The sequence below is a fragment of the Podarcis gaigeae genome (assembly GCF_964106915.1).
Source record: "Podarcis gaigeae genome assembly, chromosome: 9".
In the NCBI taxonomy this organism is placed as follows: domain Eukaryota; kingdom Metazoa; phylum Chordata; class Lepidosauria; order Squamata; family Lacertidae; genus Podarcis; species Podarcis gaigeae.
In genome coordinates, this window is record NC_139685.1 from 40294750 (window position 1) to 40320749 (window position 26000).

At 40.0% G+C, this 26000-nt stretch overlaps 1 protein-coding gene across 16 annotated transcripts in view; it reads right to left on the reverse strand.

The window, feature by feature from the left end:
* Window positions 1–26000, reverse strand: part of TMEM131L (transmembrane 131 like) — a 68240-nt gene that overhangs the window by 19334 nt on the left and 22906 nt on the right. For 8 of the 16 annotated variants that reach the window (XM_083755319.1, XM_083755318.1, XM_083755317.1 and 5 more), the window contains exons 4-15: window positions 17042–17110; window positions 15808–15931; window positions 14467–14583; window positions 11215–11325; window positions 7980–8057; window positions 5948–6101; window positions 5781–5839; window positions 5296–5404; window positions 3631–3736; window positions 1880–2033; window positions 1092–1262; window positions 424–493 (exon numbers count right to left, since the gene is read on the reverse strand). In XM_083755319.1, coding sequence (XP_083611445.1) covers window positions 424–493; window positions 1092–1262; window positions 1880–2033; window positions 3631–3736; window positions 5296–5404; window positions 5781–5839; window positions 5948–6101; window positions 7980–8057; window positions 11215–11325; window positions 14467–14583; window positions 15808–15931; window positions 17042–17110 — 1322 coding nt within the window. The remainder of the gene's footprint in view (window positions 1–423; window positions 494–1091; window positions 1263–1879; window positions 2034–3630; window positions 3737–5295; window positions 5405–5780; window positions 5840–5947; window positions 6102–7979; window positions 8058–11214; window positions 11326–14466; window positions 14584–15807; window positions 15932–17041; window positions 17111–26000) is intronic. The other 8 variants (XM_083755320.1, XM_083755309.1, XM_083755307.1 and 5 more) reach the window with 1 other exon arrangement.

The following is a 26000-nucleotide window of genomic DNA, read 5'->3' on the forward strand; positions in this document are numbered from 1 at the left end:
AATACGAAGTATGACCAATGCATAACAGCTCTTAAACACCCCCATATTTATGCACAAGACCACAAACATCTATATTTAAAAAAAAAAAAATATGCCCCAATATTATTCTCTCCCTCTTGCACAATTTTCTGCCCCACCTTCCCTTTTAGGCTCTTGCAAAACCAGCACCCCTGCCATGCTCACAAATCTGCATTGCTCCTTTCCCCAGAAGAAAAGCAAACTATCTAAAGCAAACTGACTTCCCTATAAGATGTTCAACATAGAATAACCAGAAGGCTACTAAAATCTACCAAGAAGAAGTTAGGCATTCAGAAAGAAATAATGTTTACTTTAAAAAAAACACATCTTATTCACACTGTTGCCAGTCCTTATCCTTTATCCATTAGTACCGTAGATGGAAACATCCTTCTTTTCTGCTTTTACCTGTGTCTGACATTCGCAAGGAACAGTACACATCATGATGTGCTATGGCTTCAAAATGAAGATCTCCCTTCTGAAAAACATTGATTAAAGCACTAAATAAATTAACAAATATTGCAAGGGGTAAGACTAGATGACCCTTGGGTCCCTTCCAACTGTTCAAATCTATGATTGTATTTAAGTCAGCATGCAAAGAACAATTCTATGGTTTTCAATATTTCCCCACACCCAATGTTTTTAAAAATACAAACAATTAAAGAGGGGGTGGGGAATCAAGCCACTTTGCACATTAGATGGAAGTTGTGAAAAGTGCTTGCACCTTAAACAATCTCCACTAGCTTTCAGAATCATGTGCACTTTAATTTCCACCACTTAAAATAATATGCAAAGTGTTCCATAGTATCCTAGTTTGAGTTCTGCACCCTATTCAATACAATACAAAATGAATTCAGAAGGAATATTTGATGCTCCAGTGACTTTGTGTGTAAATTAAGACTTCATTCAACCATTTTCCTAACGACATTTTCCTAACTTAAAATCTGGATAAACCTCCCAAAAATCTAATACTCTGAAAAGATAGTATCACTTCAAAAATTAATTACTACTCTATGATCTGTAAAATATGCAAATCAGAATATACTACTGTAAACATATGCAATTCAATATACTACCTGGGACAAAGCAGAATAAATTTGCAGCGGTATCTCGAATATCACTCCAATATTTGTGGCCACAAAAATATTGGAAAATAAACTTGTTACTGATTCTTTGATGTGGAGTTTCAATGAAAACACATTCCAACATCCTGGAGGTAGAGTCAAAGGATCTGTGAAGTTCAGAACCTAATGGCAAAAAACATCAGATCAAACCAAGTGCATATAAAGTACATCTACATGAAAAATCTTGCTCCGTTTGTTATCTTCTGCTTCTAATAATACACAGGGGAGTGGCAGATTGGGTCCTAGCTAAAGAAATTTATCTAATTATTCATGTATAAGCAGGGCTGCTTGCATTCCTTAACAGTCATGCTGTGCATGTATGGAATTTGGTAATGGGTGAAAAAATCGGCACCCAGACAGCCTCAAGCCTGCCATGAGGAAAGATTCAAAAAATGTGCAGGCAATGCCTGGCAACATTTCAGAATACAGAAATGGGAAGATAAGCTACTATCTTCATCTGGTCAGCTTGGGACTTTTATGTCCTGAATAAGCTCTTCCCAAATTCCACAACTAGCAGACTAAAATAAATACAAAACAAGCAGTTTAATATAACTGTTCACAATTTATCAACCAGCAACACAATTTAAACTTTTCTTGGTTCTTCTGACGTGATTCTTTTTTTTTTAGGGCTGAGTACACATGCCCAGTATATAAATGGAGATTTTAATGAATGGGATGCTGATATACATTGCTAATTGTTTAAGGGAAAGTACCAAGTGAGGCTTACAAGAAAAACTCACCTTTAAAATATCCTTTGTTTCTCTTGAAACATATACGTCATTTAGCACAATGCTAAAATCAAAATTGTTGGTAAACCATATTAACCAAGATGCAGAAATACTGCGATGTGGTTCTATATAAAATACCGTTGCAAATGGATCGATTCCAACATACCTGTAGACAGAAAACAGTTCACTGCTAAATGTTATTTACTTGCAAAAAATCACACCCAGACTTATGGTCTAACCGGGATCTTTAAAGCGTACCTTTTTATTATTGCTGTTTATCAAATAATATTGTCTTATTTGATTATATTTCTGTATTGTTGCGTGTGCATATACATACATTTTTCAGAATTATAAACCACCTGGTAAGAGTAGCATTCCCTGGAAGTTGCATTAGGAATTATTCAAATGGACGAAATCAAAGTAAATATAACGGTAAGATCACAAATTAGATAGGGCTGCTTCACATCTGCATACATCATTTGCATCACAGGTGAATATGTGAACTGATTTCACTGAAAGCCTATTTGAAGGTGAGGAAGAAACTTCTATCCATGCTATTTGATTTGAACTATGTCTTCCACATGAGCCAGGACATCACGTGATGAGTGTGACTATGCACACTCCCTAAGTAGAACATCTGAGAACATAGCATGTGGTAAACACCTGAGGTTCTTGTGTTTCTTTCCCTAGATCCACTACATTGGAAGTGTACCTCATACATAAGCTGGCTTGGTCATGTACACAAAATGGAATATGGCAGGATCCCCAAAGATGGGCTGGCTTCAGGAACCAGGCCTGCTGGCCAACCAACTCTGTGTCATGAGACAAAGGTTCTTAAGAGCAGGAGAAGTAAGGCAAGGCCTACAAGACCTATACAATCATTCAAGCCTGATAGCTGTAACATGACTCATCTTGAGTGCCCTATAAAAGTAGCCAGCCTCTCTATGGGCCTCGGTCAGTCAGTGAGTGCCTGTGTGTCTCAGCGAGTGTGTGTATCTGTATTGTTTAAGGCAGACAGAGTGGCTCCAGGACTCCAGTTAATCAGTAACTAAGACAATGCCTCTGTGAAGAGTTAGATAGCTGCTATGAGCACTCTGTGTATGCTCTTTGACTATACTGTTTATGAACAACTTTATTTTCTCAAGTTCTATTCTGTTTATAAAGAAGACTCTGCGAGATTAATTTACCGCTGTGCGACACTCTGTGTTACAAAGATGTCTGCAAATGTGACATGAAGGCTGGCAACATTAACTCTGCCATGTGGAAATCACTTGTGGACAACTGCAGTGTCTGGAGACAGAAAGAGAGGTCATGTATCCACAGCAGTGACCACTGGGAGAAGTGCAGAGAGAAGAAATGCCATGGTGTATTACTAACAGTGAAGCCAGACATCTTCACCTGCCCCAGCTGCTATAAAACAGGGCTTCCCCTTATTAGTCTCTACAACCACCTCTCCAACAGTTTGACTTTACCCCCAAAGGTGTACTCTTCCATTGTCTCTCAAGAGAGACAACAGCACATGGAAATCTCTATATGCCCTGGATATGTAATGTGGAAGTGGGATTTGTAGAGCTCCATGACATTTAAAGAAGCCCTGCAAGTCACTTGCACTCTGCCACATGAACTAGCCCAGAGCTAGAACACCCATCTGTTTTCACACAAACTACTATATACAGCATGGACTTCAAAAAGTGTTCTCAACTTCTTTGCTTTGGTATATGTTTAATAATTTAAAATGGCAGCATTAAACAAAAAAAACTCACCCTTCCATTACAGGATGGGAATGGCATGCTTTTGGCAAAGCTGTACTGTCTAACAGATTCGTCCTCTCATTAGCAATGTGATTGCTTCCAGGGCCACACAATGTACCTGTGCCAAGGAAAACAGACATCTTATTGTAGCACACACTTTTTAATAGACGCACCCTGTTTTAGAGGGGGAGAACAAGAAAAAAAAATTCTCCCCCTCTCTGCTCAGCGCTCCTTCAGCAAAGCAGCAGAAAAATGGAGCCCCTTCCATTTCTTCTCCCGCTTGGCTGAAGGGGCGCTGCGCAGCTCTCCCTCTCTGCTGAAGCCGGGAGAGTCTTGCTCTCCCGGCTTCAGCAAAAGGAACCCAAAGCCTCCAGAGCGCAGCGGGACCTCCTGCTGCACTCCGAAGGCTTCAGGCGGCTATCCCTGAAGCCTGGAGAGCGAGAGGGGTCAGTGCGCACCGACCCCTCTCGCTCTCCAGGCTTCAGTGAAAGCAACGCGAAGCCTCCGGAGGCTTTGCGTTGCTATTGCTGAAGCCAAGGAGCCTGCAATCGCTCCATAGGATGCACACACATTTCCCCTTAATTTTTGGAGGGGAAAAAGTGCGCCCTATAGAGCGAAAAATACGGTATATAGTCTGAGAAGGTTGTTATTCTAAGGAAGCTATATGCAGTGCTCTTGAGTCAGCCTTATCTACATTTTGATGTTTTATTGGGTGTTCAAAGGATTCCATTTTTCCTGCACAGTTATGCCAATATCTCAGGATATATTATTGATTGGGATGGAATGTGATACAAATCAAACAAATGTGGGTTCAGGATGACTAAATCTCTCTGGTTATGAGAGATTTCTTGCCTGAGCTTTTGCAGGTTAACTCCAGAAGCATGTTCCACTGACTTCAATGGGGCTTACTCACATCAGCCCTGTTATGTGCAATCAGGCTATACTACTGAATTCCTTCTTCTGTTTCTGCATCACAATAATGTGAGCCCATAGCCCATTCATTTACTACAATTTTAAGAGCTTCTTTCCCCAACTGATGAACACCAGTGCATTGTTAGGTAATGTGGAATGTCAGCAGACTGCAGTTCTATAGCAAGTGCTGGAGGAGGAGAATTACAGATTGAAATGCAAAGTTGCACAGAGTGACTCAGAAATAAAATGGAATTATTTTTTAATGCTGAAATACAAGCCAAATCTTGAGATCTGTGCACACTCCTAAAGCACTTGTCCTTGTTTATGAATAAAACCAAGGCATTTGTAAATTTCATAAACGTAGTACATAACATTGTGTTTTAAGTACGTTGCACATAACAGATTTACAGCACAGCACTAAGTGCCATCAAATTTTGTGTGAGCTACCAGCAGGTAAGCGTGTAAGCTTAAGTTGACAAGAATGCAATTATTTCTGACAAGAATGCAATTATTTCATCTCCCCACACACCACTGCACAGAAAAATGTTTATTCCATGGCTTCAAGATGTCCTGAACTTTATCTCTCTTTTTTGGGTGGCGTGGGGTGGGCGACAGATGTGCTAGAAGTGGTCATGAAAACAGACACTTAATATATAATCTTCAGGAAGTGTATCTGTTACATGCCATATCCTCTTTATTACACTTTGTCATATGGTATAATGGGGAAGGTAGACATCAGACTATGTTGTATTGAATACACTGTACCTTTACAAACAACAGAAGCAACTCTTGTGAAATTTGTGGTCAGTGATGGCAGCAATATTGGCTCAAACTGCACAGAAAATTTTCCTTCCTGTGACAAGTGTTTTACATCCTACAAAGAAATCACATTACATTAGTATAATGCTATAACTGCCTTAACTGCTGTGAAGTTCATCTTCACGACAATTTAAACTGCAATTTGTCAGATCAAATCTCAAATCATCTACATTCACCCAAGGATAGTTCTTAAGCTAATTATGATACTCTAAACAATCAGACGTGGATCCCTTTTGGGAATCTAATAAAAGCTATAGACTCATTTCCCAGAAAAATGCACACAAACATATACATACACAATTTTACATGCAGGGTGGAATAAATTGCACCTGGTTCATAAAACCCCTGAAGCCATCCATGGACTCCCTGGGGTTCCCTGGACCACAAGTTAAGAACCCTTGTATTAAATTATATATTTTTTAAAAAGTTACCTGCACATAAAGAAGGTTGCTCCCTGAATGCAACACATACAAGACTACTGGGGAATCGTCTGTTCAAAAAAAGAATAACAGTCAAAAGGTCAAACCATATTTTTGTCCACTGCTGCAAGAACATACTATATCAATGAAACATACATGCAGTCACATCTTGGACTTACCAGAGGTGTGTGTTTTGTCCATTGCTACATAAACTACAAAAAGGTTTTCCAGTAAGTACTGTCTAAGGTCCACAAATTCATGTTGCATATTTTCCATTTTGACCATTAAGCTTATCTCTAGCAGCATTAGGCCATCAGATGCAAAGCAGCAACTCTAATGCAAAACAGAAAGGGAAATCCAAAAAATTATTCACATGAGAACAATCAGAATGATTCATTCAGAACTGCAAGACTTAACCTGCTATGGTCCCTTTAAAAAAATCCTGGTGTCTAGCATGCCAAAAGAGGAGATGTTTTACTGGGAATCTGAAGGGAAAGTTATACTAATTTAGGGAATAATGTTCTGCTACAAATGCACACCAATGGGACATCATGATATACATTCTGCCTCTTTAGGATAAATACTGTTCCTCTGCACATTCTGCACTGGAAATCCTCTAGCTATACAGAGTTAAGGAAACAAAAATGATGGGTGGGTACATAAGTGTAAATAGACAAGTACACACAGTTCTCTAACATGACCATTATATATTTCTTCTAAAAGTTAGTTTAGCACCTTCAAAAGAGAATTAATATCTATAGTCATATATGGACAGTGGACAAGGCAGACCTCCACTTCTTAATCTACAAAACTATATTCCAGTAAGAGTGTGCCCTTTAACTGTTAGGAACTTCTTGACATGGAATGGTAACAGGGGTGCCAACTTGAATAAAATATTGGGAGGGGGGCAGGTAAACCCCACCCTACATAATCGATCACATGATGAAGTGCATGCACACCACTGAATGGCAGTGCCCATCAACTTGAGGTGGGCAGCCCCCTCAATTATTTTATGGGGGGGCGCGAAAACCACTTGTCCCCTAGGAGTTGGCTCCTATGAATGGTAAAATGTGGGAACTGGTGACAAAAAACTTTGAGCTAATCTTCAGGCCACACTGATGAGAGTCTGCCTTATACTGGACTTCTTTAAATATATGATAGATTGTATGTATATATTCGATGTAAGCAATCAGGAAATTACAGAATTTATGTTCTAAAATAGGCAGGGTGGTTTTCTAAGTTGTGTATGATAGAGATAAAGAGGCAGAATGTAAAGAGGAAGCAGTCATGCTGGAAGAAAACAGATACACTGAATTAAAGTTACTGTGAGCAGATAGAGCCTAGGTCAATACGGTAGTTGATAATTTCCCGTAGAGAAAAGATTTGGGAATAAGCAAAGATTTGGGGATAAGCAATATTCAATCTAGATGGTGAATGGTTCAATGAATCCATGCAGTTCCAACCCGAATATTGTTGTCTTCCTTATAAAGACAACAATATTCAGGTTGGAACTGCATGGATTCATTGAGCCATTCACCATCTAGATTGGATCTACTTGATGGCATGCAGCCATAAAAATAGCACAGCTAAGACATAGTTCTCAGAATGATGTTATGGCTTTTTGCACGGTCAGCATCAGATTTGGCCTAAGACATTCTTAACGGCCAAAGACAGGCTGCAATTCAAAAAGTGAACGATGCCAGTCAGATCACAGTTGGCAAGATTAATGGGGGAAATTCCCAAAGAATTCAATGCACTACATAGTGTACCAATGTAACTTGCTCATTATGCCAGCATACACAGGATGAAAGGGATCATTGCTTTGAGGAGGTAATGCTCCAATGACAGAGTAATCTCAGCATACAATATCACTTAAGCACCTACTTCCCAGTGCAGTGTCACATAGAATCACAGAACGGTAGAGTTGAAACAGACCCCCAAGAGTCATCTAGTAAAACCCCTTGCTCTGCAGGAATCTCAACCAAAGCATCCATACCCTGGGTTAGCTGTTCCATGGAATAGACCTAAAGTTGTCACAGAAGCTAAAATATCCTGAATTAGCCTTAAGGATTCACCCTTGTTCATATATGTTGATGCCCCCAAAACAGTAAGTAAAGGCTACTTCAAGACCACAGCTGAGTCCAGCTCAACTAGGTTAGCTGTGTGTGGCTGGTGTAGTCTCTGATTTAGGAAGAAAAGTATACACCGTACCTTAAAATGCTGATACAATTTGTTAAGTAATCGGCATTCAAGACGAACTTTTAAGTGACTGACATTCCTAGTTTCTGCCTGGAAAAACAAACAAACAAAAACCACAGTCTGAAAGAAGGTCAAACCAGTATGGTGTGTAGAAGTGTGATGAAGTGCTTAGAACATTAGACTAGGACCAGGTTTCAGATCCCCACTTGGCTGTGATGCTCACTGGGTAAATTTGAACCAGTGTCTGTCCGTCTGCTAGAGTAATTGTGAAGATGGGAGGGGGAAAGCAATGTACGCCATCTCGAGCTCCTTAGATAAAAGTGTTATAATAAATGTGATAACGAACTCTACATTTTTATTATCAGCATTAAAAAAACCCAGCCCTGACATTTATATAATTCTAACAACTTTTTATAGTTGCGTTCTGTGTTTTACGTGGTTGACTGCATTGCTACATACCTAAAATATTTTAGCAAATTCAACCATACGCCAAAAAACAGATCTATTTTCAAACAAATATGCCAACTTATGGTCCTGAATTTGGTCCTCAAGGATACTTAGAAATTGTATACCCTATATAAATCAGGTATTTTGAAATTAAATTCACTAATGAACAGTACCATTGTCAAAGTCAGCTTTACATTATACCAATTTATTTTCTGGTTAAGAATCCTTTCAAATACCCATGAGGGGGAGCTATAGAACATCTAATCATACCACTATTTAACTGTTTAATTATTTGCTGGTTCTTTTTTTCAAACGTGAATCTCAATTTCTTCTCTTAAACCCACCACATTTTGCAGGAATTCAAGGTCAAAAGGTGGGAACAATAAATGGTTTTGTCAGTTATAGATACATGAGAACCATCAGAAACCTTCACATAAACATTCACAATGAACAGCCACTTATCCATGCAATAAGAATTGCAGAACATCTTCGTGCCAACGAAGAACAGAGTATCTTCTATGTTGCTGTTTTGTTACAGAATAAACTGCCTTAGTATTATTAACACTAAAGCCAGTACACTTCTGTTGCCACATTTAATATAGCAAACCTGTTCCCCTTGCTTCTGCCACAGCAGGCAGAGCCAGTGATCGAGTTTGCAATAATTTCATAAAGCATTTAAAGTAACTTTAAGGGATAAAAAAATACAAATCCATCCTTTCCTCTGTGTGTGTTTTAAATACTTGCAAACAAAACTTTGCTCTGTGCAAAGCAGACACATAAAAAGTGGCTCAAACCAGATTATAATAATCATTGCTGCTGCTGCTGCTGGACAAGCAGCAGAACAATTACACAGATGTTTCCCAACAAGGAAGACCCACAAGCATTGTTACACATTTCACTAACAGTAGGCATGTTTGTTTTTGCGCTCACATAGCTTCTCCCTTTATAAAATGCATGTAATGCTTCCAGTCAAGTTTTCAAGTATAAACTCAGCAAGATGACATCCCAGCTGGCACTGGCCTAGCAACCATTAGAGAAAAACTAGCCTAATCTTTAGCTGTAGATTTCAAGATTATTTGACTTCGAAGATTCTAACAACAATATTTTAACACCAGATTTTTATTTTTATTTTAATGTACAAATGAGGAGCTGGGTCACAATATGAAAGAAACTTGCTGTGGCAAAGGATTCAGGTAGGTAGCTGTGTTGTTCTGACACAGTCGAAATAAATAAATAAAATTTGAAAATATCCAGTAGCACCTTAGAGACCAACTAAGTTTGTTCTGGGTATAAGCTTTTGTGTGCATGGTATCTGAAGAAGTATGCATGCACATGAAAGCTTATGCCCAGAACAAACTTAGCTGGTCTCTAAGGTGCTACTGGACAATTCTTTAAATTTTAAAATTTATTTGCTGTGGCAAAGTTAGGAAAGAGACCCTGAGCAACACTCTTAAAAAAACACACTAATTTTGAATGCCAAGAAATGCTGGAAATAGTACTGGACACAATGGCACGGCGCAGGATTTGTCCTGCTGACTGCAAGACCTCGAGTCCCCCACCCCCCGCCCCTCACACACACACTAATCATGAGGCGGTTACCTATTCCCCTCGAGAAATACATAGAACTAGGGGGAGGAAACTGGTTTATCTGATGCCCTCTCCCCACTTCCTCTTTCACCTCTAGGTGCTTTTTAAAGCTCAGACTGCTATGCGAGCTGCTGATCTGAGCCTTGAAGTGGAGTGAAGTGAAGAGGAAGTGGAGAGAATGTGTTGCTTTCTCTCTGCCTGTTTCTTTTTTCTTGGGTTGGTGGGGTGGGGAGCAGGTAGAGAATGATCCGGAGAGAAAAGCAAGATGCTGAAATTAAATACTCTATTCTCAAGGGTTTATCACAAGACATTGTGTGTGTGGCCATAGATTTGGAATACACAAAGGAGCTTATTCAAATCCTGGCCTCTTCTGATCTGCACAGCCTGTCTGTTTGGTCCACATCAGGGTTTACCAACATTTTGGGGCTGGTGGGCCAGATTTTTTTGGGGGGGGGGGTTGAGTGTTTGTTATAGGGCATGAAGAATGAAGGTTACTTCCATACATTTTGCCTGGTATACAATTTTTGTTTTGTTTTGTTATTGTACTTCCATTTGCCTACAAATCTATATATAATCAGCAATGAGAAGTAAGAAATATTGTTATTCCAAAGAGCAGCTACTTCTAGTGTACCGTCTTACCTCTTGTTGTGTTTGCTTCACGTTGCGGATTTTCGGGTTGCAAACGCGGCAAACCCAGAAGTGTATACTTCCGGGTTTCGCCCCAAGTGCATGTGCAGAAGCGTTCTGCATGCTTCACACATGCGTAGAAGCGCTCTATCCTGCTCCACACTTGCGTAGAAGCACAGCACTAGTTGCAGACTTTTCGGGGTGCAAATGGCACCCCGAACGGATCGTGTCTGCAACCATAGGTACCATTGTACTGGAGAGCAGCAAAGGGCAATGCAGGAAATGAAACAAGGACATGTGTGCATAGTACCTGGGGTTTCATTGGTAAGTGGTCAATTGTGCAACTCACAGGAATGATTATTGTTCCTCCATTTGTACTGTTGCAGAGCGAGATGCTATCAACAATACTACTATCTCCCTCCCCACTACAATATTCTGCCAAGAATCAACAACAATAGCCCTTAAAACCCCATGGTACCATTTCCATTAACATTAAACAGAAAGCTGAGGTACAGTTCTTTTTGAAAAACAAAGCAACCTTACATGGTCCCTAAAATATAACCTTTTTAAAAAAAAGTTACTATACCAGTGTCTGTGAGATCTGGATACTGTTGATATGTGGAAGCAGTAAATAAGTATTTGCTAGCTGCTTTCTAGAGTCTTCTGAAATGGTCCTTGAAGTTCCTGTTCCAAAGACCTGGTGTAAAACAGTACATTACATTCACTATTTTCAAACAAAAATAACATGCTTTAGCATGTTACATGCTAAAATAGCAGAATATATTGAAATTATTCAGTAATACACCTGCACCAAATGTTCATATATAAAAACATTTCCAGAGTGCAAGGCCTCTCTGCACAATGGTTTACAACATTTTTTCCCCTGTTTATTGCTTCTTCAGCAATATTTTAAAAATTGGGGGAAAGGTTCTGCTTCACTAGGTGATTCCAGGCAATTGGGGATGACAGTCAATGTGATTATATTAATGCCATGTGGTCAGTAAGATATGGCATGTGGTGACATCACAATGTCAATTCAGAGTGAAGGCGATTTTTGTTTGAGAATGAACTAAAAAAAAATGTCCAGACCACAGCTACCATATTGAACCATTTTAGACAATTTTATATGCCATTCCTAAAACCACTTTTCATCTACCTGGGCCAGGTCTGATAAACATAAAAAGAGTAAGAACAAATCTAGGCATTTTATGCATCAAATAGCAAAAGATGCATTAAAATGTGAATAGAACTTTCACAATGAATAATGTGACAGAAGTCTCCAAATAGGCTGCTGAGGGGAAACTGAAAGATAAGTGTACTAACATTTGTTTCTGCTATTTAGATGGTTATATAGTATTTTACTTGGACAGTGGCTTTCTATATGAGATTTCTAAGGAAGAGGGAAGATAATCTCCTAGTAATTCTTGCTCAAGTGGTTCTGCAGTGCAAGTTATAAAACTGAAGCAAGGAGATCAAAGACAGAACAGTCTTTTAAACTAATGATTGTGGTTCCATAAGTCCACTTTTCTGACAAGTGTTACACAAAAATCCCCTCTCTTGAGCTCTTATGAACTAGGACTTGGAGAAAGCAAAAAAATAATAATGTATGTATATATATATATATATATATCTCTGCGGCAATAATCCAAACCAAACGGACAATTTCCCCTTCCCTCACAGAAGCTGGACTGTTTGGTTCCTAAGGCAACTGAAGAGAATCAAGAGGAGTGAAGGCACCAGTGGCAGGAAATTTACTAGAGTAAATTAACATTCCAGGGTAGCCACAGTTGCTTGGTCAAGAAGAACCAGAGGCTTTGCCACCTCAGACACAATGCAAGTGAGATTACCATTTCACAAAAATTAACATGGCAATTTTTTAAAATTATTATTATTATTTACAACTTTACGATCTCTGAAGCCTAGAACTCATTCATTTGCCTTAGTACATGCAAAAAAGGGAAATGGGCATAGCAGATGCAGTGTGGGTGGGTGGGTTGGTGGCTGCAAGAGAGGTGATCACAGGGGAACAGCAGACAGATGTGAAGGAACCTCCTCCAGCATTATTTGCATGACTTTCAGTGCATGTTTATTCAGAAGTGTTGGTGAGGCTGTGGGAAAGTATTTCTAGCACTTATTCATGAGATGGGTGCTATAAACAAAAGAGGGGGGCTAAAAACAGAAGAATGTATACTATATTTGGGGATCTTGGGTATTGCTGCCTGAACAATTCAAATTAATAACTACACCAGATGTCACAAGAGCAACTGAGTATCAGCTGCAGTTTTCTAATACTTCAAACATCTGAAGCACTTCATTTAGCACATAGTTTTACATAAGAAAAAGGTGAAGGAAACTTTTGTATTAGATATGCAATTATTTAGAAACTTTTATGATGAAGGCCCAAGTTTTAAAAGCATATTATATTATATTATATTATATTATATTATATTATATTATATTATATTATATTATATTATTATACTATTATACACAAGTAAATATTATTTATTTCTTCTTCTTAAAGCCCACTTAAATGTTACTGACCTTTTGTTTCTCTGTTATTTTAAAATTTTATTCACAAATTCCACAGTAAACTGTTTTTTTTAGAACTCCTTACAGATCCCTTCAGTTTATCAATGAAGTGTTATTGATCCAAGAGGTAGAGTGTGTGCAAACCTGTGACACAATCCAAATCACTGAGAAAATTCTCTTCTGCTAGTCCCTTTGAAGTGAATGCAACTGAAGGGTGTGTGTGTTTATTGGGTTGGTTTTATTTTTATTATGTGTTTCATGTTTTTATATTGTGATTTTATGTTGCAACCGCCCTGAGACCTGCGGGCATAGGGCGGTATACAAATTTAACAAGTAAATAATGAACAAAGATCCCAAATTGTCTTATATACACATGGTGTACATCACCAAATTTTGCATACAAAGTTTGAGATCATAGTGAATGCCAAGAGCCGTGCTGGTTCAAACCAAAGTCCATCTAGTCACATTATGCCCTCTTACATGGTCAATAAAATGTGTATGGGAAGCGAGCAAGAATGACACATGTGCAATAGCAGTCTCCTGCTTGTGCTGCTCAGCAACTGCCATTCAAATACAATGCAGGCCTTACTGCACAGGGACCATGAGCAAAGGCACAGCCACACCCTGCCTCTGCTTCAACTGAGGAGTCTTTAACTCATCATGCCACGTCCAAGGTTTGGAAGGAGCAGGAAGGCTTTGTGTAGTACACTGCAGTCATCCTGGCTCCAGCAAGCGATATGTGCTATAAGATCCAGACGTCACTGCATAGACAATGGCAGCATTGCTTCAGTTCTCCAACCTACTGAGGTACAGCACAGGAAGACCTTCAGTTATAAAACTGAGGCATAATTCCTTGTATAATCTGTGTAACACAGATTTTCTGGATGTCTCTACACTTTTTTTCTGTAGCAGCAAATAAATCATGGCCAAGTAGGGTTACATATACTTTTAGAACTACTGTATTTAATTGTTTGTAATGCTTAACATGGAATACAAATCTTATTTTTTTCCAGGTTAGAAAGGCTTACTTGAAAATGTACCTACAGGATGGTTGTCTTCAACTACCAGAGGGGAAAGTCGCCCACTTGTTTCTTCTCCAACACAAACGTAGAAACTTTTAAAGCCATTTGGGACCAGAGGAACAGACCCCTTATAGCTTCAGTCCCTTGGAAATCATAATGCTCTCTGCAAGTATTATTTATTCATGACCAAGAATTGCTGGCAATGTTTCCTGGTTTTGCCCGCTATTACGTCATTTGAAAAACAAATTACCTTCTAAATCTCAAGCTGATGAACAAAAGATTACCTGATATGAAAATATTCCATGAGATGAGGTATTTATAAATAATGTACTTTCAAAACTGCCTTCTTCTAATGGAAGAAACAGTACTCTGAAACAATTTTTTCCCATTGCTGGAATCACCTACAGATAAAATAAAAGTATCTGGTGTTCAATAGAATTAATTGCATTAATTTTATTACAAACTTGTAAAGTTTTAAAAGTGGGTCACCACCCACCCCTTGCCCCACTAGACTAAATATAGTGACAGTGGTCCATAGTTGCCATGCTGCCTTTCACCTTCCTATATGTAGTCTGAAGAGCAATAAGAAACAAGGAGGGGCAGCTATCAAGAGACTGCATGCTAAGACAGAAGCTGGCTTCAAATGCAGCACTAAAACATGACTTAGCATTATAATCCGAAACAACCAGGAACCCCAGGCTCATATGCCCCCTCCTCCCTTTTCCTACACGCCACAATGAGAAGCTTTTAATCATGGTTAGCGGCAAACCATAGTAGCTTGCCAATGCATCCAAACTTATATAACCACCACTATTTAACTTAAACCAGGACTGCAGGTCACTTTACTTACAGAGATACAGTCTGGACCCAACCCAATCATGGTTTAGCATGATATGAATCATAGCTGTCAACTTTCAGATTTGAAAATAAGGGATCAGCAGCCTCGAAAATAAGGGAACAGCAGCCTCACCAGTCCTGGGGACAGTCTATGGGACATCTAACAATCCGGGATAGCAGCAGGAAGCAGTGGGAAACGGCACTGGAATAAGGAAATTTCCCGCCCCAAAAAAGGGGAAGGTTGACAGCTATGATATGAATGAGCTTGGGTTTGCATGCTTCCCCTAGCCCTCTCCTCTGGCTCCAGAGCACAAGGAGGAAATTGGAAACATAAACTTTAAAGGAGCATATCATTACATCCAAACTGGGAACTCTCATAAGTTTAAACGATTGTTTGTTGAAACAACCACAGTTTGGCCTTGGCTCGTTTCAACAAATCATAGTTTAAACAAGCTACATGTGTAAAAAAAATACCCCACTGTTAGAAAATAAAATATTGGAATCCAAATGCAGGTGAAGCCACAAGCAACAGGGGCTGAAAAAGCAACGAGCAACAGTAAAAGTTAGATACTTCTGAAGGACACAGAAAGCATTTTTTTTCCGTACCGAAAAAGTATGGGGAAATGTTCAGCTCAGCCCTAATAGAAATAAATGGGAAGACCAAGAACAAGCTGATGGCTGGGAAAGTAGGAAAGAAAGACCAGTTAGCTAACGCTTTAGGGCCAAGGAAAGCACGAAACTCTGGCACTCTGCCCTAGCATAGTTTCCAAAAGTACATCAGCACTCACCCTGCTATGAACAGGAGACACATGAAAATGCCTAGTAGCTGTAAACATTGAATTCACTATAACATCTTTATCCTTACTAGGATTGTAAGCACATAGCATTTTAGCTTTAGGCAGTCCCAGCAACCTAAGGGAAAGAAGAAAGGGAAGTATTAATGGCAATGGAAAAAATGCAGTCATGTTTTCCACTCCACATGAAAACATATAGTGTTAAAAAACAACCCCTACAACTTGGGCCCATTGGAATTTAAACCAAAGATAACTTTGGGATACAGACACAATGTGGTTTGGCACGACATGAACAAATCCAAGCCAAAAGCCACCTCCTCCTCATCCAGAGTTCCCTTTTCATGAGAACCAGCAGAACATGGTTATAGCTTGCAGGTAATCCTGGGTCCAACATTCTCACTTGAGGCCCAGGAGGCCTTGATGGCTAGGAGTGCCTATTTCTAATTCCAACTGTTTCACCAGCTACTGCCACTTTTGGACAGAGATAACTTGGCTATGGTACTCCATGCTCTGGTAACTTCCAGATTGGATTACTGCAATGCGCTACATAGGGCTGCTCTTGAAGATAACTCTGAATGCAGTGGTTCAAAATGCAGTGGTCAGATTGCTGACTAGGGCTTTGGAACTCTTACGGTTGTTCTAAAACTGATTTGCTTGCTGTCAGTTCATTTGCAGGCCCATTTCAAGGTGTTTAGGTATAAAGCCCTATAGGACTTAAGCCCCCAAAATCTGAGAGTGCCTCCTTCCCTACAGACCTTCTCTGGTGTTGAGATCAGAAGGTGGGCCCTTTTGGTGGTTCTGCCCTCCTCAGAAGTACAAGGGAGGGCCCCCCAGAAAAGGGTGTTGTTAAATTCCCCCCCCCCCGAGATGTGTCTGCCACCTTCATCTTTCAGCAAATGCTGAAGACACCTTGCCCTTTGACACCTGAGAAGGTTGTTTTCAAGACCCATCCTACTCTTGTGGCTGTAACTTGTTTTAACTGTTTTTAATTTAGAATTTTATATTGTAACAACCAGCCCTGGGGCCCAATGGTGAAGGGGAGGTGGTGTTATTAGTTGTGTGTTGCAATCCTGCGTGAGTAAGAACTATGTACTCTAAGCTGCCAAGGAACTGGACACAGAAAAGGAGGGTGGAAACATTGTATGCAATGCAAAATGGAAAGGAATTAAAGACTCTTCTGGGGAAATAATTTCCTGGGATACAGAATAAAAGTATGCAAAATACTCACTGCATTCCAAAATGGAGAATTGAAGGGTGAAAATGAAGGACCCTCCCATTTGACATTTTCGCAGAGAAGCTGAAAAAGAAGAGAACAGTAATTATGAAACCATATCCCTTTTCACAAGATCTCAGATTATATGTAGACTGTACTGGCATCGCTCGGTTTTCCTTTAAGAATACAAGGAAAATCAAGACCATAACTGCCACGCCACAATTCAAAATTAACTCTGTCAAAAACTTACTGATTCACGCAGCTTTACTCTAAAATACAGTCATACCTCAGGTTAAATATGCTTCAGGATGAGCGTTTTCAGGTTACACTCCGCGGTGACCCGGAAGTAACGGAATGCATTACCTCCGGATTTCGCCGCTAGCACATGGGCATATGCGCAAAATGACATCACGTGCATGCGCAGAAGCAGCTAATCACAACCTGCGCACACGCGGGTTGCATTCTACTCAGGATGCGAATACACATGCACAATTAATTATTCCTAGAAATCTGCAAGCACAAACCTGGAATACAGGCCTGACAACAGTCCCATTCAGGCATTCAGCTGAAGGTGTGAGAGCATTCTTGTGTACAGGTGCACTGCCCTCAGTCCCAATGTCCCTGCCTGCCTCATCCTGACCTTCCTACAGATGAAGTGGGCTGAGATGGTGTGTACATCACTTGCCTCTATTCCATTTATGGCATGTCTTTGGCTGAATGTCTGAAGAGGGCTAATATGCTTAGGCAAAAGGCTGTAACAACCAAATCAAATTAATAAGGGACAACATAAGCAACTGGGACTGGGGAAAGGGAGAAATCCAATTATAAGCAATAAAATACCATAAACTTGATATACTCCTCATAACAGCTTAACATATTGATTTGTACAAAATTACATCAGATTCTGAAAGTTGTATTCTACTTCCGTTGCCATTTAGTATTCAAATTTTTATAAGGGATAGATCCAAAAATGTATTCTGAACAGAAAGCAGCACAACCCCCACCTTCCGCAGAGAATAGACAAAAATAAATAAATGATGTGGAAGAGATCCCACATCAACAGTCCTCAAATGCAACTCCACTGGTTCATAAACAGCCTCCTGACAACTGTGGATAACCATCATGGGCATTGTTAAAAATCAAGAGGACACTTACAGACACTCTTGGGTTAACAAGAAGTGAACTCTGATAAAGGTCAAGTTCGCACATAACAGTAAGCTTGGCTCACTTAACCCACACTGTGAAAAAGCATCATGCTAGTACACAATGTATTTGCTTCCACTTTGCTCCTCCCTTGGTGCAATGGTAGGGAGAAACCCAGGGAATTAAAGCTCACAAAGCAAAACACGTCAGCAATGAACCAGGATTTTACTCCTGGAAAAATAGTTATAAATATATTTGTACTATCTGAGGAGAAACCAGAGCATAAAGTTTATCAATTGGCACGTTAACTCTTAATATAAAAGCCTTATAATTAAAATCAGCAGTGGAGCTTCGGAGGCTCACATAATTCAATATGCTCTCTTGACTTCCTACCCGGCCAACTTGGCACACCTTTCCAGACCACCTGCAAGTTTGTGTTCCTTCCTCTTTTGTTGCTCAAAGCTTTTATTCCTAATATGAATTATTGTAAAAGAGCCGAAATCTGTGATCCTATGGACACTTCCCTGGGGTAAGCCCTACTGTATATAGTACTTAAAGGTAAAGGTACCCCTGCCCCTTCGGGCACTTCAGAGTAAATATGCATAGGGTTGCACTTGTTTCTAAAATAAGATTCTCACAAATATATACATGAAGCAATTACATATGCTCGCCCACCCCCAAACAATTTTATGGTCTAACAGGTTCTTTGCTTTCTAATATGTTGATAAATAAAATATTTTTTAAAAAAACACCAAGCAGCAATATACATATTTGTTTGCTTATTTTTATCTGCAGTGGGAAAATCTTTCTTGCCAAGTTCTCAGAGGTTTTACATTTCAGGTTTTAAAAAAAACGCACTTTAAAAAAGCAGAGAGTTTACCCAAAAACTTACACAGGAGCTTGAACCTAGTTTTAATCATCATAGGCGCAATGCCAAAGAAAAGCACATGTTATTGCATGCCTAGGTTTGTGATTTCCCCAGTTCACTCCCATGAACACAAGGCCTATTCCATACACACAAGCCTGCAGCTACATTGATTTCAATAGATGCCAAACAGCAACACTGCATGGAAACATGACTTCATCGTTCGTTCGTTCGTTCGTTAGTTAGTGTGTTTGTTAATGCATTTCTTCTCCACTTTTTATCCAAGGAGCTCAAGGTGATGCACGTGGTTCTCCCTCTCCCTAGCTTTTCCTCACAACAGCCCTGTGAGGTGGGTTAGACTGATTGACAGTGGCTGGCCCAAGGTCACCTAGTGAGCTTCATGGCAGAGTGGAGAGTCTCTCAAGTCTTAGGCCATCACTTTAACCACTACACGACCCTGACTTTGTTTTATTTATGTATGTACTGGTTCCATTTACAGATCACTTACTATCTTGAAATGGTTTACACTAGATTAAAATACATAAATATACATCTAAACATAGTAAGTACCATCAAAACCACATAAGTACCATCAAAACATGAATACATAAACAATATCAATATACCTAAAAATAATATTGATAAAAAGCACTACAAGGCAGTATAATGTGAAACTACCATCAAAACAACACGCACCATTCATTCATACAACCAACTCAACCCAACTCAATTCATGCTCCATTCCACACAACTAGTATAATCGTTCAAGACCTCAAACATATCCATCAACCAACCACATGGATCTACACCACTCTAAACCAGTGGTGTCCAAACATTTTTCAAAGAGGGCCAGATTTGATTAAGTGAAGGGCTGTGAGGGCCGACCAAAGGTCCAACCAAAGTTATTGACCTTTTTTAAGGATTGAAGTTGTTGACCTTTTTGTTGTTGGGTTTCTTTTTTGGGGGGGGATTTTACCCCAGGAAATAAACTGCCACAGGGGCTGGATTAAACCAACCGGATTAGGCCCCCAAAATGGCATTTGGACATGCCTGCTCTAAACCATATGCATAGACGTTACTCTCCCAAACTCTAAAGTAGCACTGGGCTCGTGTCCCACATCCCCGGTACCATCAAATACTCTCCTTCCCTTCTCTCACTTGAGAGGGGCTGAATTCTATACCAGAGCAGGCTTTCACCCTGGAAAATATGAAACTACTTCCTTCCTTCCTTCCTTCCTTCCTTCCTTCCTTCCATCCATCCATTCACTCACTCTCAACTACATAACCATAACATGCATTGCACTGCACAACCTCAACTCTTGATAAGTACCAAATCAGCACTGGAAAAAGTCATAAACACCAGTGACACCTTGCTGGCCAGCATCTCCTGCTCTGGCTACTACTCCCCCATCCCAACTAAATATAGGTGCTCATCAGAGAAAGGCGGAACTGTGTTAACATCAAAATTGAGCTTAACAAAACCTCTGTCATCTTGTCAAGTCATTGTTTGTTTGTTAAAAAACAAAACACTGAAAATATGGTTTTAGGAACCATTTGTCCAGATCAAGAAAAATGGACTAGAGAACTAGTTCTTCCTGTGCTTATATTTCATGACATTTAACTTGACATGACAGGCACAGCTGTTTCCCATGTACCTCCTCTGGTAGCAGACCATTATATTCAGATATGGCCACAAACAAGAACCATTTAGTTTACTGCAAAACATGAAAGAGAACATGTTGCCTCTGAAGAAAAAAAACCCATAAGCAGACAGAAAGACACTTTAGCTCCGATCTTCAAAGTAACCTCCACTGTTTTTCCAGGTGTCATATAGTTCATTAGGGATAAGGCTTACTTGTTCCTCTTCATGAGTGAACAGGAGAGCAAATACAGGAGATTTGCATGCATAAGATCTGGCAATTTCAACTGTACTGAGGGAGGGAAGCATCTTGAGTAATAATAGGCAGGTTTTGTGAGTCTGAGGGCACATACCCATTTACTTTTATCTGCATATAGCACCTAATATACTTGACATACATTTATGAACATTAGGTGATAATGAAATCTAAACAACGTAGTGTTTAGCATAGCCTCTCGTAGTGTCAACATGTAGTAAGAGATCAGGATCTAACGAGCTTACCCGCATTCTGCAAACTCCAGAACAATTTGTGTGGTAGATGTCATGTTTTAACGGAGACTTACATGTGTAGACCCAAGTTCCTGTGGTCTCGATCCATGCAATTTATACTGCCCTGCCCTGCTGTTAGATTTTACAACCAAATCTGTGTTGGCCTCCAATTTGTGCATGCTGACCTCTGTTCCAATATGTACATGTCAGTTGGAAGACTAGCCCTGCATAACTCTGATTAGCCATTGTGCATATGCACTATGTAGTCTAATATCAAACAGGGTGCTTCCAGGGGGCGGGGATGCCAAAGCTTTTGTTAATGCTGTGTATTAAGTGCTTGTTGTTGTTGTTGTTTGGTCGTTTAGTCGTGTCTGACTCTTCGTGACCCCATGGACCAAAGCACGTCAGGCACTCCTGTCGTCCACTGCCTTCCGCAGTTTGGTCAAACTCATGCTGGTAGCTTCGAGAACACTGTCCAACCATCTCGTCCTCTGTCGTCCCCTTCTCCTTGTGCCCTCAATCTTTCCCAACATCAGGGTCTTTTCCAGGGAGTCTTCCCTTCTCATGAGGTGGCCAAAGTATTGGAGCCTCAGCTTCAGGATCTGTCTTTCCAGTGAGCACTCAGGGCTGAGTTCCTTAAGAATGGAGAGGTTTGATCTTCTTGAAGTCCATGGGACTGTCAAGAGTCTCCTCCACTACCAGTATTAAGTGCTAGCCCCGTGCTAGAACTTTCTCATAATCTGGAAGGTAGAAATAAGCCGCATGAGGGCTGGAGTCAAGTGAGGGGGACCATCTAAATGGGTGGGGGCACTAGAAGGATGTCAGATGGGGGGGTTGATTTTCTGAGATGCAGCAGGAGGGAAAGAGCTCCCCTGTAATGCAACTGAGCAAAATGGTCAGGAAGTACCATTCCTGTTCTGGACACACTTGCCTGCTGAGTTGCCACTCCCACAACAGAACAGCAACTGCCCAAGTTTCCTCCACCCTCCTGGCTCTAGGTATGCTTTATTGCCATGCCCATCCCTCCTTCTCAGACTCTCTCCCCTTGGCAGCATAAGCTGACAAGCAGGCAGACAAAAGGAACTTGCAGACGCACTGCTCTGGCAGCAGGCAGCTGAGAGTGCTGCAGGGCTGAGGGGGAAGGGATCAAGAAGCTCTTTTGCCTTCTCTCACAAGATCTGGCCACCACTTTCTCACTATCTGCAACACTGCTGCTGCTGCTCTGCGGAAGATGCTTATGAATAAAACCATATTATGCACTTACGTCCATCAGCAGTGGTGGATATAGAAATGTGTTTTAAAAAACAAGATGGACAGGGCATGTGAGATAACTGACAAGAGTCCCCAAACCTACAGACACTTTATCAGTTTTACTCATCGAAGAGTAGAGAGAGATGGTGATGAAGACACTGGCACAGAATTGCATTTTAAATGTAATAGACAAACACAAAAAAATGAAGGATGGAATAATCAGAACATGAATGGGTCAGGATAGGAAATGAACTGTTTCAGGAGAATGTCACCTGGATTGTTCGCAAAAAAACAAACCCAAGTGACCTAATAATGAATAAAGGGCTAATGTGGAAGCACTCCTTGTTTGTATTTTGAAGCACTATAGGCATAGTGAAAAAGAGCCAAAAAGTCATGTCAATAGGTGCCCATGAAAATATTTCCCTAGTTACTATCATACTAGTAGTGAAATGAATACAAAGCCATAGGAAAGTAACAGAAGAGTTAAAAATACATTGCGTTAGCATCATAGCCTGTTGTTGGGTTTAGATTAATTAGGGTTTAAGGCTCATTGTGCTTAAATATTTTCAAGCCAGAACTCTAATATTTCACCTTCTTGTATATGTGTTTATTACAGCAGTGTGGTGTGAACTTAGAATCTCATCTCCCAACAGAAACTGGGATACAGAAAGAAGTGCAATGTAGTGGGAAGGTAATAGGAAGTTAACACACTTGATAAAAAGGCTATTACATCCAACCAGAAGTAGTTACCTCATTTCTCAACAGAAATTGGGAAGCTGAAAGGAAATGCAAGGTAGTTTCAAAGTAATAGGAAGTTAACACACTTGTTTAAAATGTCATTACATCCAGCTACCTGTTTTTGTGTGCATGTATCTACTGATCCTATCCCTATTTCAATCTTTTCAGAACCAGTTTAAACTAGGCCATGAAACATTACATAGCCTAAGATATCTGGAAATGCAAAGTCAGCTCGATCAGTTTAATTATTAATACAGTATCCACATTCTGAGAATAACATGTCACTATAAACTCTCCTGTTGGTTGTCAATTAAAACCATATTTTGGATCCTTCCGTTTTCTTCATAAGTGAAATAATACAGATTCAGGAAATAGTAGGATACAGCTATGACCTGATAGACCCTGAAGGATATGAAATGCTTTCCAGTGCATGTGATATATACTAGCATGAAGAAGTAAATTGCTTCCCTCCCCCCGATTCCATCCTAAAAAGGGAAAACAGCCAAATGGGAAGCTAAACAAAGCCTGAAAAATGTAAAGCCAAGTCTTGTGAACTTGCAAATTCCCATATGGTTTATACATTTAATTTGACATATCTCAGCTCCGTCAGAAAACAGCATGCGATTTTGCATGTCATGCAAGAGCAAAAATTCAATCACAACTGATTTGTACAGAATAAAAGCAACAATATAAAATGTTACATTCAGGAGCAGCATAATGATCTCAAGAGTCTTCAGCGTGAATCTTTTTTAAAAAAACAGGAAATAAGAGTGATACATGCGGTTGAGAGTATGATATTTGTGTAGGGGAGGGGAATCAATGTTATAGATATCAAGCCAGCCATGAACAGAACACTGGGTGGCCTTAGACTCTCATTCTCAGGATCCCATCCGGAATGCAGCCTGGCCCTATTAGAAACCAGACTGACCCATTCATATTGGCTTTGAGACCTGGAAGACCTGCTCCCTTGCCTTGCATTTTTCCATCAGGCCTGGCAGGGTGGGGCCCTGACTCCCAACTACAAAAGCTGAAGCTGCTGAAGAAGCCAGAGATCATCTTGGCTGCCTCTTAGTACAGATCCAGGTCACTGAGTCTGAGCTTCCGCAGCTGCCACCTGCCATGAACCACCCTAGGCAGGATTGATAGCAGCAGCAATGCCCTATGCTTAAGATAATATTGTATTGTCTTGCTAAGTATGCTGTTTAAATGTGCATTTTACTTCCTTTAGCAATGTTTTCTCTTGAAATGTTTAAGATTTAAAAAATGTGTTAACATTACATGCGCAATCTGTAGTTGATCTCCTTTGCAATGTTTTATTTTGGAATCTTTTAAGATAATATTTTAGTTTCCTGTTCATTCTGTTGCTTTGAATGTATACATTATATGTGACTTCAGTAATGTTTTATTCTGGGTTGTTTTATTTGATGTTTTAATGCGGGTTTGTAAATCACTTTGAGGTGTTTTATTTCCTTAAAAATATAAAGCGGTATAGAAACGAAATGAATCATCGTCATCAACTTAATCACAGCAGAAAGAGTACATCACTATGGACTGGCTGGGTGCCTCCCACACCACTGAAGCCTTTGCCACCAGCTACCTGGTGGGTGCTCCATGGCCAGGCCAGAACTCTACTGACTGGGCCATGAAACACCTCAGATTGAAGTGGACCTCCTGCCACACTTAAAGAGTACAGCCATGACTAAGGTCAGGCAACAGGGGAAAGAAGCCTTATACAGGTCTCCCAGACGACTCAACTGACCAAGCCTCATGATACTGTGTCACTGGGCTGGATGAAGTCTCACGGAACCTGTCAGTGGCTGTAGCAAGTGGTGGTGACATGGCCTGCCTCAAAAGCAGCAAAACTGGTGGGTACCTTACAGAGTTGTTTTAAGGACTATCAAGACAGCATGTGTGAAGAGCTATACAAATACAAAGGACCTGTTTTTCTTATTAGTAACCAAACTGCCATACTACAAAAGTGACTATTTATCTTACTGGGCATATCTTGGCTGTTCATTAAGTCAGGTGACTGTGGAACAGATTAAGTGTATTTACACAGCGATTTAGCAGAGCAAATGGCATGCAACACTACCTCCAAGAGAGTTGCTTGTCAAATCATTATTCACCTGATCCAGTGGCATTTTGCAACTCAGTGTATGTGTGTCATATATTAATCACTATCTGGGGTGGGGGGCTTGAGTGTACACACAGAGCTTCACAATTAATTTCAATGGAGAGACAGTTCTGGGCATATTCTTTGTAAGTTGTTACCCTGAAGCAAAACTCTTCTACAGGAGCTCCCATAGTAACACAAACATCCTAATACAAACACTGTTACAGGTGTTAATTAACCCAAGCAATGCTGAGGTGTTTGAGGTAGCATTTCATGCTACTGTGCAGTAGTCACTGCGCTAATTTTGCATCTATTTCAGCTTTAACATAATTATCACATTTCTTTTTTTACATTTCATTTCCATGTGTATTATACCTACCGACAGAAAATGGCATTTCAGCCATATTATAAAGTAGGCTCTGGTCCACATGCCACAATAAATTTGTTATTTTGGAAGGTGCCACACTTCTCTTGCTTTTTTAACACTGTTTTGAGCTTCAGCCTTTGTTTTTGCCACTACAAACTCATATTTTACCTGCAACTTTATAAATCTATATTGCCACTTTGCATATCCTACCAAATGAAATTCTAATGGTTTCCATGGTATAGTTGGTTTTTTCCCCCTTAAGCATAGGGTAGAAAAGGCCAACCATTTTTATGCTATGAAATGGAGATGAAAGACAGATATTTTTTGTGCTCTTACTGAAGTTGTTTGCAATGCATGTTTCTTTATCAG